This window comes from Nematostella vectensis, chromosome 15, assembly GCF_932526225.1.
Source record: "Nematostella vectensis chromosome 15, jaNemVect1.1, whole genome shotgun sequence".
Lineage (NCBI taxonomy): Eukaryota > Metazoa > Cnidaria > Anthozoa > Actiniaria > Edwardsiidae > Nematostella > Nematostella vectensis.
Genome location: NC_064048.1, coordinates 9,271,662 through 9,288,265, shown reverse-complemented (window position 1 = coordinate 9,288,265; position 16,604 = coordinate 9,271,662). Strand labels below are relative to the sequence as shown.

Genomic DNA, 16,604 nt, shown 5'->3' with positions numbered 1-16,604 from the left:
AAGGCCCGTGGTAAACACAGCGGTCATCGGTAGAAAGCACGCGTATGAGAAAACTGATAGACTCGTTCGAGGCTTAGAAGAAAAAGTTGTGTGTTTTTGTTCGAATTATTGTGTTTAACTCTTCCGAAACACTGCCAAAGGTAAGTTGCCTTTTAAATAACCGTGAAGGTTAGCTATCCTTTGATGCATTGCTCTAAAGTTTATTGACTTTAGGGCTTTTCTAGAGCGCAATATTTATACCTTTGTTGAGAGACAACTTGCTTTGTCTCGAAAAGCACTCGGCCATGTTATCCCTTGGATATATATTTAAAATGTGCTGTTATAAAACTATAATATGAACTTTTATGCAAAGTGATTGCTACCTTCTCGTTGTTTGTGTTCATAGACTGAAGGCTTGGTTTGAAGTGCAATCAAAATAAAAACAAAACCCCTACCTTCATTCGCCCATTAAGGTAGTGGTACCTATTATCGGACAGTGCCCTATTATCGGACACTCGAAAAAAATTGTAAATATCTCAAACAATAGGAAAACATGCCGAAAAATGACCCATCGAGTCGAAAAAACAACATTCAGAAAACATGTATTCCGAAGCTTTTTACGAGTGTTTATTGTTTCACAAAACTGGAAATAATTTTCTCTCACGCACCGCATTTGGCCTCTGTTTCTGTATACACTTCGGGGTAGCTCGAATTGTTCGTACCTAACCTCGGTGCCCTATTATTGGACAGTCGAGCAATCATCGAACGATTCAACGTAAATTTGAGCGATCGATGAGCAAACGCACATTTCGCCGTGCAGTTTGCCACACGCGCGATGCATGTGTTTTGAATCGCTTGCTACAAAGAAGAAAGAGTCTTAAACTAAAAACTATCGTGAGTTTTGCAAAGTACATATGTCAACAATTATTGTCTGCAGTATTTTAATGAAAATGAAGCATGATTTTCCCGTTGTTTTTTTAGAAGAAATCTGCTGTCCGATAATAGGGCTAGGGTGTCCGATAATAGGGCTAGGTATCCGATAATAGGGCTTTACAACACATCTTACGAACGTTTGTTTTCTCCTAAAATTAACCATTGAATTTTTGTTAAATTGGTCGAATTATTATGTTCAATAGTCAGTGATTTCTAGCTGTAAAACCTAAGACTCAATTGTGTTTTGTACGCGAGATATTTTAGCGTAAATCTAAAGTGTCCGATAATAGGTACCATTACCTTAACTGACACTCAGTTTGAGTTGTTGTCAAAAATATCATTTTTAGGAATTCTTTCTAAAAAAATATACACGATTACCATACTAGGGCATCCTGTCAGTGCTTCCCTTTTCTTTTGTTTGTCACTGTTTTTATAAAGAATTTAGAAATCAGATGATCTTACTGTTAAAACCTATCATACAACCCCCTACCTTATTCTACCCTACTTTCCAAAAAAAATAAAAAATAAAGAAAAAACACCTACTTTCCAAAAAAAAAATAGGGAAAAAAACCAGGCAAAGCAGTGTAAAATACTGTCAAAATGGTTCCTTCTCCTTTCTTTGTAGATGAGGTGTGGCCTGGTTTGAGCACTGTCCTGATTTCACATACTGAACCGTAGTATGTCAACAATTGGTTCAATGAGAAAAAGTAAATTTGGATTTGAAAACATGGATGACGATTTCAATAGCGCAGGGATGTATTTCCCTCAGTCTGGATTCCCACATCACAGATCTGACAAAGAGTCAAGTCTGGTAAGTACCGCTAAACTGTGCATCATACTTACAAGGAAGAAGTGTTTGAAATAAGCACATTTCAGAACTAATAAGGCTGAGAATTACTTTAATTACTTAGTAAGTAACAGCAAACAAAATATCAAAATGCTTTTTTTTAATTTTGATGCAAATTTTTGTGAACTGTTATTGAAATTTGTATCTTTTGTCCAGAATGTAAGAAACTGATGGCCATTCTAAGAAACTGCGACTTCTAGAATCTCTTTGCAATGTTTTCTGTCTTGTCAATCAAACAGTACAATTTTCTTTTTACAGTAAATTATTGGAATAATCAGAGATATCCATCTAACGTCTACAGTTATGAAAGTTTTTTATTGTAGAATATACTTTTCAGCTACTGTATCTTAATCTTGTCAGGATTTTGTTTAAGTAATTACAAGCTGTTTCTAATTTTGGGCTGTCTGTAAGATGAGTGTTGACTGTAGTGTCATTATTACAAAGAAAATATTACAAGTTTTATGGATAAACACAAGAAATATTTGTGAATGATTTTGTTTTCAGCTTGGCCCATCCTCACAGCAGCATCTAGGAGGGCTATATGGATCTTCAGGTAAAATGATCTCTTGGTTAGCATTATGTTTGTACTGTACAAAATCTAGGAGGGATCTCTTAGTTAATGTTAGGTTTTTGTAGCATAAGGTTTGTACAGAATCTAGGAAGGTTATACGGATGGTTACGTAAAAAGATGTCTTAGTTTGGGTTAGGTTTGTGTAGCATCGACAACATATGCCATTAATTGTTGGCACAACTTCTCCACAGGTTCTATATTTTCAGGAAAATGTCCCCTGAGTTAGAGGTGTTGAAATTCTGCAATACATTTTCTCTAAATTCTTTGTATAGGCATGGGGTCTCCTGGTCAAAGCCAATCCAATTTCTATGGGTCTAACCTTCACAGCTCTGGTAAGTATCAAAACCTTCATTGGCACTGGCTAAGGTGTTGGTCATCCGTGGGGTAGTGGCATGTCATGCCTACAGTTGTCGAGTAGACACACATAGAGTACACCTATTTTCTTTAACCTTTAAACAAGTTAATTAGAAGCTAATGTAACAATGAGTGTGCAAGGCTGGTACGTCTGTCGACACATTACCTTTGTACAAACCTTATCTGAAATACAGTAGAACAGTACTTATATTTTGGACCTATCTTTCACTGACAGCCAAGACATTGATTGAACTGGTGAGGGTAGCACATCAGTGTCAGCATTGAGTGTGGATATAAATCATTTATAATGTAATTTATAGGTATGCCGCCTGGTAGTTCAATGCAGATGCCTCCTGGGAACCAGAGAGGGATGCCGCCAGTACAGGTATTTGAAACCTAAAAGATGAGAAATCCTTTAGGACAAGGGGATGGGGGGGGGGGTCAGGAGAGGGGTAGACACCCTTTAAAACAGGGGCAAGCGGAGGGGTAGACATCCTTGAAAACAGGGGGGAAGTGGTAGACACTTTTGGGACCATGGGAGGGTAGGGTAGACACCCTTCGTGCCTAGGCTGGGTGGAGGGTAGAAACCCATGGGGCCAGGGGGGCATCAGGACTTTTTTTAGTTTTTTTCAGCTGTATCATATATCACTCCCCATGATTTCAAACAGTTCTATGATTAGACCAAGTACAGGCCTACATAAATCAGTAGTAATGTTCTCCTTTTCAATAGGCTGGGTTTAGAGTGAGTTTTTTATCACCTCCTATCAAAATATATAGCTTTTGTCCCTCTAGCACCAGAAAGCACATTACTCAAGACTTATGGATCACTAATTGCTATGTCTTCCTAGCACCAGTTCAGCCGTAGCATATCCATGCCTGCGACATCCCTTCACAACAGCTCAATGCAAGGAAGCAGTTCATCTGGCATGCCAAGCGTCCAGTCATCATCTGCCCTTCACAGTATGGTGTCCGCACCAGGGGCCAACACAAGCTCCCAGCAAGGAAGGTACTAATTCACACTGCATTTATTATTATTGATTCCAGGTACAATATAGAGAAAACTTAATAATGGTCCCATAAAACATGTGTGGAAAATCATCTTGATTTAAATAAATATGGCTACATATTTGGCTGCATCCTGGTCGCTGAAAGGCATGTGGATTTTTATTAGGCACATAAACCTAAAATACTACAACTTCTGAAATCTGGATGTGCCCTTTTTTGTGCCTAATTTGCTTATAAATACCCATGAAACAACTGGTACACATGGTTATAATCTGTTTGCAACCTCATTGCAATGCTGTTGGTGTATATTGGCCCCAATTGTGTCCAACAAGGCTACAAACAGTACACTATACATCATTTCATTAATAATATAATGTTTGAAAACGAAGGGGTTTAACAGTTTAGCAATCTTTTAAACCATGGAGGGTATATCATGTCTTATTACCAATCTTTAAATTTGGAAATTGAGTGATGGCAATATCTGTTGTGTTTCTCAGCCGTGGAATCCTGTCCATGGGACCAAGGGGGGGCATGGGGCAGATGCCTAGTCCAGGGCACATTGGCAGCCAGACAGGACTACCCAAGTCGTCCAGAGCAGTGTCAATACCATCTGCGATTTCCAGGTATTAGTCTTATTACATGTGACTGCTCAATGTGCAACTTGGCATGGTGTACAGCAGGAGAGGAAAAAAGAAGTCTGGTAATGGGGAGAGTCTAAGCTTCAGCTGGATTGGCTGAATCCTGGTTTTACTGTGATTTTCAATTTTCTGCCAACTTTTATAAGTAATTTTCAACCACTAAACAGCTATCTGGTTTCTGTCTTACAAACTAATGTATTCAACCATCAAAGATTGAAGTCCAGTACTTGAGCGAGAAAATGTGATTGAAAGTATCTCCTGTTACTCATTTGAGTTGGTGAAAGTGCATGCTTTATGCAACTTGATATTGAGCGAGGAGTGTAAAATATTGGTTTAAAGAAGGTCAATCACGCCGCCATTTTATGCTGCCGCTCAATGGCGAGTCACACAAAGCATCCATTTCGATCGGCTAATTTAAGCAAGTAATAAGTAAGTAATTTAAGCAAGAAATTTTCAAATATCGTCAATATCACATTAGGCTTTATTTGCAGATTGTTATTTTGAAATTTTCTCGCAAATAAACTGGTTGTTTTTTCGATGATACACAAAAACAAAAGAGTGGGTGATTGACATTCTATAATTTTAAAGTATGACCTTCATTAGAAATCATCAGAAAAGAGATTGGTGTGAATAATGTCAGTGCACAGTTTAACACTTTAACACACTAAGCTACAGCCACGAATACTTCTATTGTAACTGTACCTCAACTGTTAAGTTGAGCACTCTCCCTCCCATTAAAAATTCTCCTCTGAAATAATATATAATAATATATACATGTATAACCATTGTCCTTGCGTCGGCAGTCCCTCGCGCAGCTCACCCATTCCTGGGATGGGAATGCCTCCTTCCCAGTCAACCTTACAACAACAACAACAACAGTCCCAAGTGCAGCGTGCATTCAACAGCTTTAGCAGGTTAGGTGGACGCGGTCCCAACTTCCTCTGCTCCCTACCCCCTGCCCCTTTCCCCGCCCTGTTCTCGTCATTTTTTAGAGCAACACTTTCTCCCATGATGATGAATGCCCCATTGCTTTTATTGCTAATATGGTGTTTATGGTTTCAGTGTTGGTAGTAATTCTGGTGGACTTCCTGGCTTTCCATTAGTCAGAAGTCAGTCGTCAAGCAGTACACAGGTATATGACACACATATGCCCAAACTATACATAACACAAATATGAAAATATAACAGCATGCAGAAGCCTGCCATTATGAGAAAAAGCGCAAGCATAGAGTATTTCATATCTTGGTATACTGTACAGTATGTTGGGGAAGACAGGGATTATCTAAAAAAAGAAAAATATTGGTTGAGACTTAAGGCCGGTGCCCCCTACAGTAATTGGGAGGTATTTTTGTTTTCCCAAAATCATATAGATCTTGTACAGTAAAACTACCCTTGGACCACCAAAATTGTTTGAGAAAAAATAGGGGTCACCACGCATTTTGCTGTGTCAGTAAAATCTAAAATAAAATATTTCACAAGAGTTGTAAGATTTTTACTCAAAAACATTCCAGGTGTGATCTTGTCATCTAATCACATAAATATAAAGAATTCCCATAAAACAAATGTATTAAATGTATTAAATATTGTGCTTATTTCAACAACGAGGATTTGATACAAAACATGTAAAACTGTAACCATAAGTTTTTTTTTTAATTAAAAAAACATGACGGTTTTTAAGTTGATAAAATGTTTAAGAAATTGGACTTAAAAAATAGGGAGTCACCGTGCATAATTTTAGCTATTAAAGGCTCCGAAATTTATTTTATTACTCTCCCCACCCACCCAGGTGAGTACAATGTGCCCTTTAGTTACATAGCAATTTCTGGTTGATATATTCTTTTTGGTGGAAAAAACAGAAATGTTATTCATTTTTAAAAAGAACAAAAGACGAGTGTGCATGAAATCAATGTGCTGGCACACAGACAAACAGAGGAAAATGTGCGCATATTTCTATTCCTGTACAGTATAACGTGAATCTTATTTACATTGTTGTAAATAGCCACCATCAAGCATTGTTCAGTGACTCTTCTATTTACCTACTTTGAAATTCGCCCCCAAAAAAACCCATACGCTTTTACCATTGTTATTTAGCTACCATTTCAAGCGCCGACCTTGCGCTTGTTTTGTTGCTTCGCTTTGAATATAATTCCTTTCATTTCGTTGTACTTTTCGCATTCTTCCTGTGTTAATCTTGCACAGAGATGCCCCTTCCTTACGCAGCTAGCGTAACCTGCTATCTTAATTTTATTCTTAAAAAAAGACGAAAAAAATTAATCAGCAAAATTTTACATGGCGGCTAAAAAACCAAAAAAGTTCAATTTCTTCATTTTGAAAATCAAACTTACGATCAACAAAACCGATTGCTTTGTATTCATTTTATTGTAGGCTATTAGAAACAAGAGGTAGCTAAATAACAATGGTAAAGAAATCCTTGCTTGCATATAGATTTTTTCGGGGCAAATTTCAAAGTAGGTAAATGACAGAGTGACTGAAAATAAAAATACACCAATATCTCAGAATTCCTCTTATAGATTTTAATAAAACTTCCTTTAAGTGTTGAACAAGGTCTGATGTACAATATCCTATAGCTTATTTGTTAAAAATTTCCCTGTAGCGAACAGCACTTCGCGACTAGTGAATTTTACAGGTTCACCGTTCTGTTGCCATAGAAACAGCAATGTAAACAAATATTACAATTTCATAAAGGTCATCCCTAGCTACATGGCATGGCCAAATAGTTTGATGATCCGATCCCTGTAGCAGAAGATACAAGTTGTGATTGACAGGATGGTTGGGCATTTAGGAAACTATGCCAAATTAAGTGTGTGTGTGCTTAGTTGTATGCAAAGACGAGAATGCGCACCAGCAATAATAGGCACCAAACTTAAATTGGCATGTAATTAGTTGAAAGATGCCACTAAAATCAATTCGAGATGCTGTTTTGTCACAATTCACATTCTAGAAGATTTGAAAACACAAAATGCACTGCTAGCATTTTTTTTGAAAAAATGACCATGGGGTGTGGTATACGCATCTATATGTAAAATGCTATCTGAGGGAAGAGGTGTTTGGTGTATACATTCAAAATGCGATAAGGAAAATTGCGATTTGGTATGCTTCCAAAGTGCAATAAAAGAGATTAGGAGGTGGGTGTGGTTAATGCATCTAAAGTTCAATCAGAGGGAATGGGGGTGTGTCGTATATGAGCAAATTGCAAACAAATTGCAAAGTGATAGGGGTGTGGTAGATCCACAGAAAACAAAACAGATGATCATAGTAAGGGTGTGGTATCATCTCTTGTTGTCTTTCCAGGGACTTGTGGGCTCTGGATTGCAGTCATTGACAAGTGCCTTTACGCCAACTGGTGGGTATCTACACAAGCTTGCTCTCTGAATAAATGGTGATGGCCATGCTGACACAGCCAGACTTGTTCTTTCTACTGCCATACCATATCATAACATAGACACTTTGATGATTTACAAGCTTAGTCAAGAATTCCCTCCCCACTCTTGTGCAGTTATTATATGCATTATTACTGATGCTTTGTTGGTTTACAATATCCGTCAAGAAGCCCCCCCCCCCCCCCCCCTATCCCTGTGCAGTTATTACATATATGCATTGCGTATAAGTTATGTTTTGTTGGTCTACAAGATCCGTCAAGAATGCCCTCCCCACCACTGGGTAGGAGACAGCCATTCCAGTCAGCCCAAGTCTTCAGAGATTTCAGGAGAGGAGGGGCATTTTCAGGTAAACGAACTTAGTCATGGTCTGAGCTTAGATGATCGAAGTGCTTCTGTGAACAGGTGGTACCCAGAGGGGTGTGCACGGTGTGTGTTCATTAAAAGCTGACAAAAAGTGGGTTATTTTTTATTATGGGATGATCAAATACTATCCTTATGAAAGCTATGACTGCCAACCTGAACCCTGGGTACACGCTTGGTCAACGTTTCAAATCAGAGAAGTCTTGTTGTTTGTTGTGAGATAAAAAAACATTATCTAAAGAGTGCATTGAGTGTCTTTGACAGCATGGGCGAAAGAGATACTTGCATCTCAATATAATTCTTAGACTTTGACTCTGAAATATAACCTATACTGTATATGTGATGAAATCTTGAAATAGTCATCATAGATAACAAGTTTTTGTACTTTTACATAATTATTTTGAAAATATTGCAATAGCATTCAGCCTGTTGAAATGATGACAAAATATCAGCTAACAGAGACAAAAAAAATTTAGAAAAGTACTTTTTAATTTTAACTAAACAACAAATTAACCCTGATCTGTGTAATCAAATTACCAGGGGACAGCAGTTCACCAGGGGGAACTGCCCTGGACCTGTCAGAGTTCCCAACCCTGACCAACAGGATGCACTTGGAGGGGGGTGCAGGGGGCCCAGGGGGGGCACCAAGTAGACCGTCGTACGGCGTGGTGTCCAAACCTGCTGAACCACAACCAGACTTCTCCATTCTGAATGAGGACTTTCCCGCTCTTCCTGGCACATCATTCAAACAAGGTAAGAACATCGGCACCAGACATCCATATACAGACATTGGCACCCATGCAGTTCGGCAACGATGGACAATTGTCTTTGTTAGGACTCATCAGCATGGCATATGTGTTGCTGGTTTCTCTCAGATAAACTTCATCAGCACTTTGTGAAACATAATGAACTGCAGAGAGAATTCGACTGGCAAAAAACCTGTATAATCAATTACTTGTGTGTTTGACTGTATATGAAGAGGCCAACATAATAAAACATATGAAGAGGCCCAAATAGCTGACTGTGCCACATTTATTTTCAGATAATAGCGAGAGTTCAAGTCAAGCAGATCTGTCCAAGTCAATGGTCAATACCTTGGTAAAACATCAGATTTCTCAAACCCTTTCTCCAGCCTCTTCTGTTTCCCTGGCAATACTTACAGTATCATTAACTCTCTTAAACACTTTTGAATGAAGGTCAGACCCCAAACTAAACAAATCCATGAAGTAATCCTGCTAACCCCTAACCCTCTGTTTTACTATTATCAAATCATTTTATTATATTCATGATGTAATCTTCCTAACCCCTCATTCTTATTTCTGTTTTACTATTTTTAAGTATTTTTTTTTTCACTATCCATTGAGTAAGTTTGCTAACCCCTTACTCCCTATTTCTGTTTACTACATATAACCAAATTATTTCTCACTATTTCTATGGAGAAAGCCCGCCAACCTTTCTCCCTACTGTGTTTGTGTTCTCCTGTAATTCTAAATTCTTCTTTCTCCTTATCAAGGGAGTAAGCTCTACATCAAGTATCTTCCCCCTCACAGGTACGATTCACAAGATTGGGGTCAGGTTTTTACTGTACCTCAAAAGGGACAGAGGATATACTATTTAATAAACGCCCCGGCGTTTATTAAATTTCTATGGTCCGAGGGGGGGTCAATAGATAGGAGGCGTTTATTAGAGAGGGGCGTTCAATATAAACTAACAATAAACAAACCCAAGTGCAATCAGTTTTTAATTTCAGTCAAGATAACGTTAAATTATGGCCTATGTAGCAAGCGTTTCTTGGCATTGGGCGAGACGCTACTCGCTTTGATTAAGCAAGAAGGCAATAAAATTGATTTATATTATGGGAACAATGAAATATTTCTTTTTAAGCGGGAGGTAGGGGAGCAGGGGAGGGGGTGTTTAATAGAGGCAGGCATTATACAAACTTGTATGCTTACAGGGAGGCATTATACAAACTTGTATGCTTAGAGGAGGCGTTCATTAGTTGGAAGGCGTTCTTTAGATAGGGGGCCTTTATTAGGTCATTTATGGTAAACTCAGATTTCACTTGATAACTGTCACATACTTTTTATAGATAACCGGGTTGGAAGCACTTACGAACAGGCATTGAAGGATTCAGCCAGGGAAGCAAAGTATGTCAAGTATTTTTCTTTTCAGTTTATTTGCAAGGAAACTAAAGAAGAAAACTAAATAACAATTAAAGACTCTAGTTTGATACCTAATTAACAATATTTGATTGTAAGTATCTTCGTAACTTGCTAGAATAAGCCGAGTCTTATGCCCAGGACTCTGATTAAAAACGGATGGGGGTGATTGTCACTAAAATCAATTTTAACCCTATTGGATAGCACTTTTGGCTTTGTAAACAGAAATTCTTACCCCCAAAAGATAGCAAATTAGGTGTGGTTGAAGGAATTTTTAACCCTATGAGGTAGCGTAATTAGGAGGAAAAAAACCCGTTTAACACCCTCCTTAGGAATAGCAATTCGAATTTTATACCCTAAAAGATAACAAAATCGGAAAACAATTGTTAAACATCCCCTAAGGAATAGCAGTTGGTCAAATTTTATGCCAAAAAAGATAGCAAAATCAGAAAAAATTCTTCAACACCCCTTAAGGGATGGCAGATGGCCGAATTTTATACCCCAAGAGATAGCAAAATCGGACAATCCATCAACAACCCCTAAAGGATGGCAGTTAGTCAAAGTTTTATACCTTAAAAATATAAGTCAGAGTCTCTGTCAGCTGAGAAAGAGTACATTTCCATTTTTTTAGCTGATTTGGGTAAATCAAATTATAAAACTTTATTTTGAGATTGTTATTTCGAGAATTTTGTAGGAAGATTATTGTAAGGTGTTTATGAAAAAGGCTCTTTAAGCTCTTGTCTACAGAAACTAGGTCTGCCTTACTGAGCCTCAAGTAAGTGTTTTCCCCCTTTTAATTTCCTTTGTAGACTACTAGATCCAAAGCTAACAGCACAGATGAATGGGAAATCTCAGAGAGGAATCCAAACTAGTCCATCGGGTAAGTGATCATCTCTAGAACTTGAGGAGGGGACGGATAAGCTTTAGCCCTTCATTGGAGCAAGAAACATATGAACAAAAATTACACGTGTAAATGGCAAAAAAAAACAAAAAACAAGCATCAGAATTGGCAACATAGATAGAAAAATAACATCTTTGTCCCCACCCGAGTGTTATTAACCCCCTAGTTAGGGTTAGGCTAAGATGACTAAATAACTACAAGCGCTTTTCTTGTTCCTAGGTGGGATTCTTACGAATATTCCTAAGAATAGCATCAGGTTTAGGCTAAAATGATTCAATAACTACAAGCGCTTTTCTGGTTCACAGGAGTGATAACGAATATCCCAAAAGGCATGGTGACTGACCAGTTCGGTATGATCGGGCTTCTAACGTTTATCCGGGCGGCAGAGACTGAACCGAACCTTGTCACCCTGGCGCTGGGAAGGTAAGCAGCCCCGCAATCAAGACCTGAATCATCATCCACGGGTACCAAGGGCGTCGATGTCACAGACGCAAGAACGAGGCGGAACAAGGCCGACGGTGGGGGAGGGGCATGGGGAAGGAGAGAAGAGGAAAAGGAAATGGATGCCCTTACTTATTAACGTTACCACAACGCCAACAAAATTAACACGAGAGAGTATTTTTAAATCAACGATTGTTAGTTCTTGTGTTACCAAGTATGGATAAACATAAGTTTTGTGTTAATTTCATAGGATAATGTTATCTTATCTTATCGACATTTATTCGAATATTTTAGCGAGCCCGATTCCTGTGTATACAGTATAGCCGGGGGAAGACCTTCACATTAAGGACCAAGTCCTCTGCATATAGAAGACCACATTCACAGGGGACACCATCAGTCCTAATTACTGCATTTTATTTCATATCATTTTGTCATTTTTTTTTTCAGTGACCTGACAACTCTCGGATTGAACCTCAACTCACCAGAGTAAGTACATCTAGGATGGGCTATTCCCTCCAGGGGCGGGATAGACCCTTCAGGTGCGTAATAGTCCGTTCAGATACGGGATAGACCATTCAGGTACGGGATAGACCATTCAGGTACGGGATAGACTGTTCAGGTGCGGGATAGACCATTCAGGTGCGGGATAGACCATTCAGGTGCGGGATAGACCATTCAGGTACGGGATAGACCATTCAGGTGCGGGATAGACCATTCAGGTACGGGATAGACCATTCAGGTACGAGATAGACCATTCAGGTACGGGATAGACCCTTCAGGTACGCGATAGACCATGCAGGTGCGGGATAGACCATTCAGGTACGGGATAGACCATTCAGGTGCGGGATAGACCGTTTAGGTACGGGATAGACCATTCAGGTACGGGATAGACCCTTCAGGTACGCGATAGACCATGCAGGTGCGGGATAATCACCTCAAGAGGTAAAAACATTACAGGTGGGAGACAAACCCTTCAGGCGCGGGATAGACCCTTCAGGCGCGGGATAGACCCTTCAGGCGCGGGATAGACCCTTCAGGCGCGGGATAGACCCTTTAGAAGAGGGATAACCCCTTCCGTTGATGCGCGTATCTAACCTCGTATCTAAAGCTCGTATCTAACCTCGTATCTAACCTCGTATCTAAAGCTCGTTCATATTCTACGTTTTGACCACGGTGTTGTTAAGATGTTGACTCACGTTTTTTTGTATTCTAGGAGCTTGTATCATACGTTCGGTTCGCCGTTTGCTGAAAGCCCCTGTAGACCTCACGAGATAGGTAAGACGTCAAGGGATTGGTTAGAAAGGTTGCCCTCCCTGCTGAGAATGATAATACGTACGAATAAAGACGATAAGAAAATGCCAGAACCATGCATTCATGACATTTAAAGAATGTCGACCAACCGCTCCTTTGTTATTGTTTACAATTGAAAATGCAGCGGTTCATTTGCAAGAAAAACTTAAATAGCCATTGACAGTCTACGGACTGAGAGTGAATAAATGAGTTTTCACACCCGGGGCATGCATTTAATGTATTTATTGACGATACTTGATTGGAAACATCTCAGGTACTTGCTCGAATTAGACGATGGAAACGGATTTTTATGTGACTTTGTATAGTATGGGAGTGTAAATTGGACTTCTTTAATGAGTAACCGCATGGTTTATTACAGGGGTTTTTATTTTAACGTGTCGATAGTGTAATGAGTACATAACAGGTTGTGTAGGAACACGAGCAGAGTATGGCTTGTTTTATAGTGCGACGCGCGCTACCGTTGTCACCAAGACAAGGTTTACCATGCGACGCGCGCTACCATGGTCACCAATACGAGGTTTACCATGCGACGCGCCCTACCGTGGTCACCAAGTTTGAAAATGTCATCCAATTCATAGATCCGACATGTCAATCACGCGCGCACGAATAGCCAATCAGGAAAGAGATGGTGCAATAACAGCCATGTGGTCCCACAAATGTCCCACAAAAAGTCGGCAATCGACGCCGAAAAAGATTGGTTTGAGATATTTTTCTGCGAATCTGGACAAGCAAATAACCACTCTCCGGTCAGCGTAGAAAGTGCTAGCCCTGTTTTCTTTGCCCGGCCGCTTTTAGTGTAGAGTTGGGACTCAATTGTAGAAAAACACGTAAAATGTACTACGAAGAAACGAAAAACAAAAAGCAAACAAACCACTTACAAGAGCAGTGTAAGTCGTACCATTAAACTTGTGTTTGAAATTACCTAGGTTACTTCAATTACATATAGGAATGAGACTGTCGTTTGTATTTTTACTGTAAATCTTGACGTTTGCCGATAAAACTTGTTGTTAGAAGTCGGTCGTAAACAGCGAACTCGGCTTTTCTCTTCTGATTTTCCCTGCACTTAAATCACTGCAAGTTGACAAAAATATGTTTGAAAACACATAAGCACTTAGTACCTACCGTAAAGAGCACCGCTTTATCTTATCATTTCCAATTTTTCGTATTTTAAGCTGGATTCGTCCCGTTTCCATTCAACAATCAAACTCGTAGTTATCAATTTCTATGCTTCATTCTCACAAGATTTTCACCAATCTTGGACAACAAGACAAGTTTCCATCATGTTATGTTACTGTGTTTTGTTTTCCAAGTCGCAGGAAAACCCCTATAAACGTCTGTATTTAAAATAACTCCGGGCAGGACTCACTGATCCTATCCGACATGTACAATTTGTGGGACTTTTGTGGGACATTTGGGTTGCACTTCGCTGGCTTCTATTTGCTGCTTTCTGATTGGATAATCGTGCGCGCGTCGTATCTATGAACTAGCATGCGTTATTCATTGTTTTGATTGACACGAACATCATTACTAGGGAGGTTTCTATCGTGCTTGATGTGTATACAAGCATTGCTTTCCAAAGCTCTCCAAAGCTGGTTGGCTAGTGACATTGATACCCATCAGATATCGAGTCTCTCCCATCTTTCTTTATTGTCCTACTTGGCAACGCTGTCAAGGTGGTCACGTTAGCGCGCGTCGCATTGTCAGGAAGCTCACCCTTATGCACCCATATGTTTTTGTTATAGACTATCATGTTCCCCCGGAGTATCGTATAAACTCGTTTATCCGAGAAAAGGTGAGTCTTCACTTAAAAAATTTTTGACTTGAGGGAAGATAATTAAGACATTTTTTTTATTGAGAGTGACACCTAATATCAAAACAGATAATATAAATGTGGCTCTCGGAAAATAATTAAATTATTACAAACATACATAAATGATAATATAATGATAACAGATATGCATTATGATTTACATTAGTGTTAAACGGAACAATTTTATTCTTATCAAGCTTTACTACATGTACATGATTTTAACAAAGTTTCAGAATATTGCAACGCGGGTGTAATCAAACTCCGATCTGCCAATCCTCGCTTTCACGCTAGAATAACAAGGGCCCTCGTTATCTGGAAAACGGCCCATTGAAATTCGTGTTTACTATGATCCCGCTCCCTAAAGTTTAAGATTATCACAGGCTTTCTTCGTGCTCGGCTTAGGTTTTAAGAGCATCGACAGCCATTCATTGATACGCTTTGTGTTTTGTAGCTGGCACCCATCAAGCTGAGTAGATATGGCGAAGACCTTCTGTTCTACCTGTACTACACGAACGGCGGCGACATCTTACAACTCGCAGCTGCTGCTGAACTGTAAGTAGACGGAATTTCGAGCAACCACTTCTTTGTTATCATTTACAACGGTCTTTAGGCAAGAAAACCTTACCGTCGAATCCGTTGTATCGCGACGCCGCATTTTCAAAACATCGATTTGTTTTTGTCTTTTGGGATTTTCTGTTCCGCCAGTCAAATTATTCTAAGCCTATCAGATCCTTGCCATCTCTCGCCTAGTGCAGTTGCCTGGCTTTCTGTCTCGAGACTGTCTGGTTTTCGTCCAGAGGATAGCCAGGGAAGTGCACAAAGCGAGACTCTGATTGGCTCAGAATGGCTTTGACGGAACAGAAAATCAAAACAAATCGTGTTTTTAAAACGCGGGTCGCGATATAACGGACAGTAAGATAATTATTCATCATTAAGGTCTAATACCTTATTAATGATATTGTGATTGTAAGTATATCACTCACTTGCTGAAATGAGCCGATGGGATTGGATTCTTTGAGTGACTCTGTATTGTGCGGGAGGGTAAACTGGCGGCGTGAATGGTGTTTTTTTAATGAGGACAACTGTTACAGCACTTTTATTGTCTGTTAATTTAATCCCAAAAATGCTAGTGCTGTTTTACGAGGCTTCGCTTATCTTTTCTTAGGTACGCGCGTGATTGGAGGTACCACAAGGAAGAGAGGGTGTGGCTAACACGTGCTCCAGGCGTGGAACCTCAGGTCAAGTCTAACAATTACGAACGCGGGACGTATTACTTCTTTGACTGTCAGGCGTGGAGGAAGGTCCCCAAAGAATTCCACCTTGAATACGATAAGCTTGAAGAGAAACCAACGCTACATCCTATTGCCGCACAGTAAACCCAGTCCCTCTCGGGAGATTTTCCACAGGGAGCTCGAAGAGAACCAACGCTTCATCATTTTACTGGACAGTAGACCCAGTCTCTTGGTTTACAGAAGATCGATGCTATATCCTAGATATAGTCAAGCTAAGAGCTGAGTCCCTCAGGAGTACCATGGAGCTTGAAGTTGATTCTTAACGCAACAGAACAAATAGGGATCTACGCCCACCGAGCACAAATCTCCTATTCTACTATACTTCCCTCCTTGTTCTGTCTCTTTTCTCTGAAGTTTGTAAATGTTGATGTCCGTTTTATTGTACATTGTGACGGTAAAGACAATAAAAGCAAATGAAAGCACAACGCATATACGAAATAGCATATTTTTACTTTAGATGCGTACATACTTTAGATGCGTTGATGTAAGGGTGTGTTCCCAGGTATAAGTTCGCTGATCTGACTTGGGTCGCGCAAGGTTTCGTAATAGTGAATTTCACTCAGCTTTTAATGCATCCCTCAACTAAAACATCTCATTTCAAT

General features: G+C 39.5%; 1 protein-coding gene across 1 annotated transcript; it reads left to right on the top strand.

Moving 5' to 3' along the window:
- The first annotated feature begins 15 nt into the window (after positions 1-15).
- On the top strand, positions 16-16,431 carry LOC5512439 (CCR4-NOT transcription complex subunit 2). The gene is made up of 22 exons (XM_032381833.2): positions 16-140; positions 1,538-1,723; positions 2,264-2,312; positions 2,603-2,662; positions 3,005-3,069; positions 3,533-3,690; positions 4,187-4,312; positions 5,131-5,241; positions 5,390-5,459; positions 7,640-7,691; positions 7,979-8,074; positions 8,629-8,841; positions 9,131-9,186; positions 9,602-9,638; positions 10,178-10,235; positions 11,057-11,127; positions 11,454-11,571; positions 12,037-12,075; positions 12,803-12,864; positions 14,643-14,692; positions 15,162-15,262; positions 15,876-16,431. Exons 2-22 carry the CDS (start codon positions 1,592-1,594, stop codon positions 16,084-16,086), a joined length of 1,935 nt encoding a protein of 644 aa, XP_032237724.2. The 5' UTR covers positions 16-140; positions 1,538-1,591; the 3' UTR covers positions 16,087-16,431.
- Positions 16,432-16,604: the final 173 nt, after the last annotated feature.

Bases quoted from the DNA above. Each gene is read 5' to 3' on its own strand.
- LOC5512439 (XM_032381833.2), top strand. From the start codon at position 1,592: ATGTCAACAATTGGTTCAATGAGAAAAAGTAAATTTGGATTTGAAAAC. The intron at 1,724-2,263 runs GTAAGTACCGCT...TTTTGTTTTCAG, and splicing joins CTGACAAAGAGTCAAGTCTG to CTTGGCCCATCCTCACAGCA. The intron at 15,263-15,875 runs GTAAGTAGACGG...ATCTTTTCTTAG, and splicing joins CTCGCAGCTGCTGCTGAACT to GTACGCGCGTGATTGGAGGT.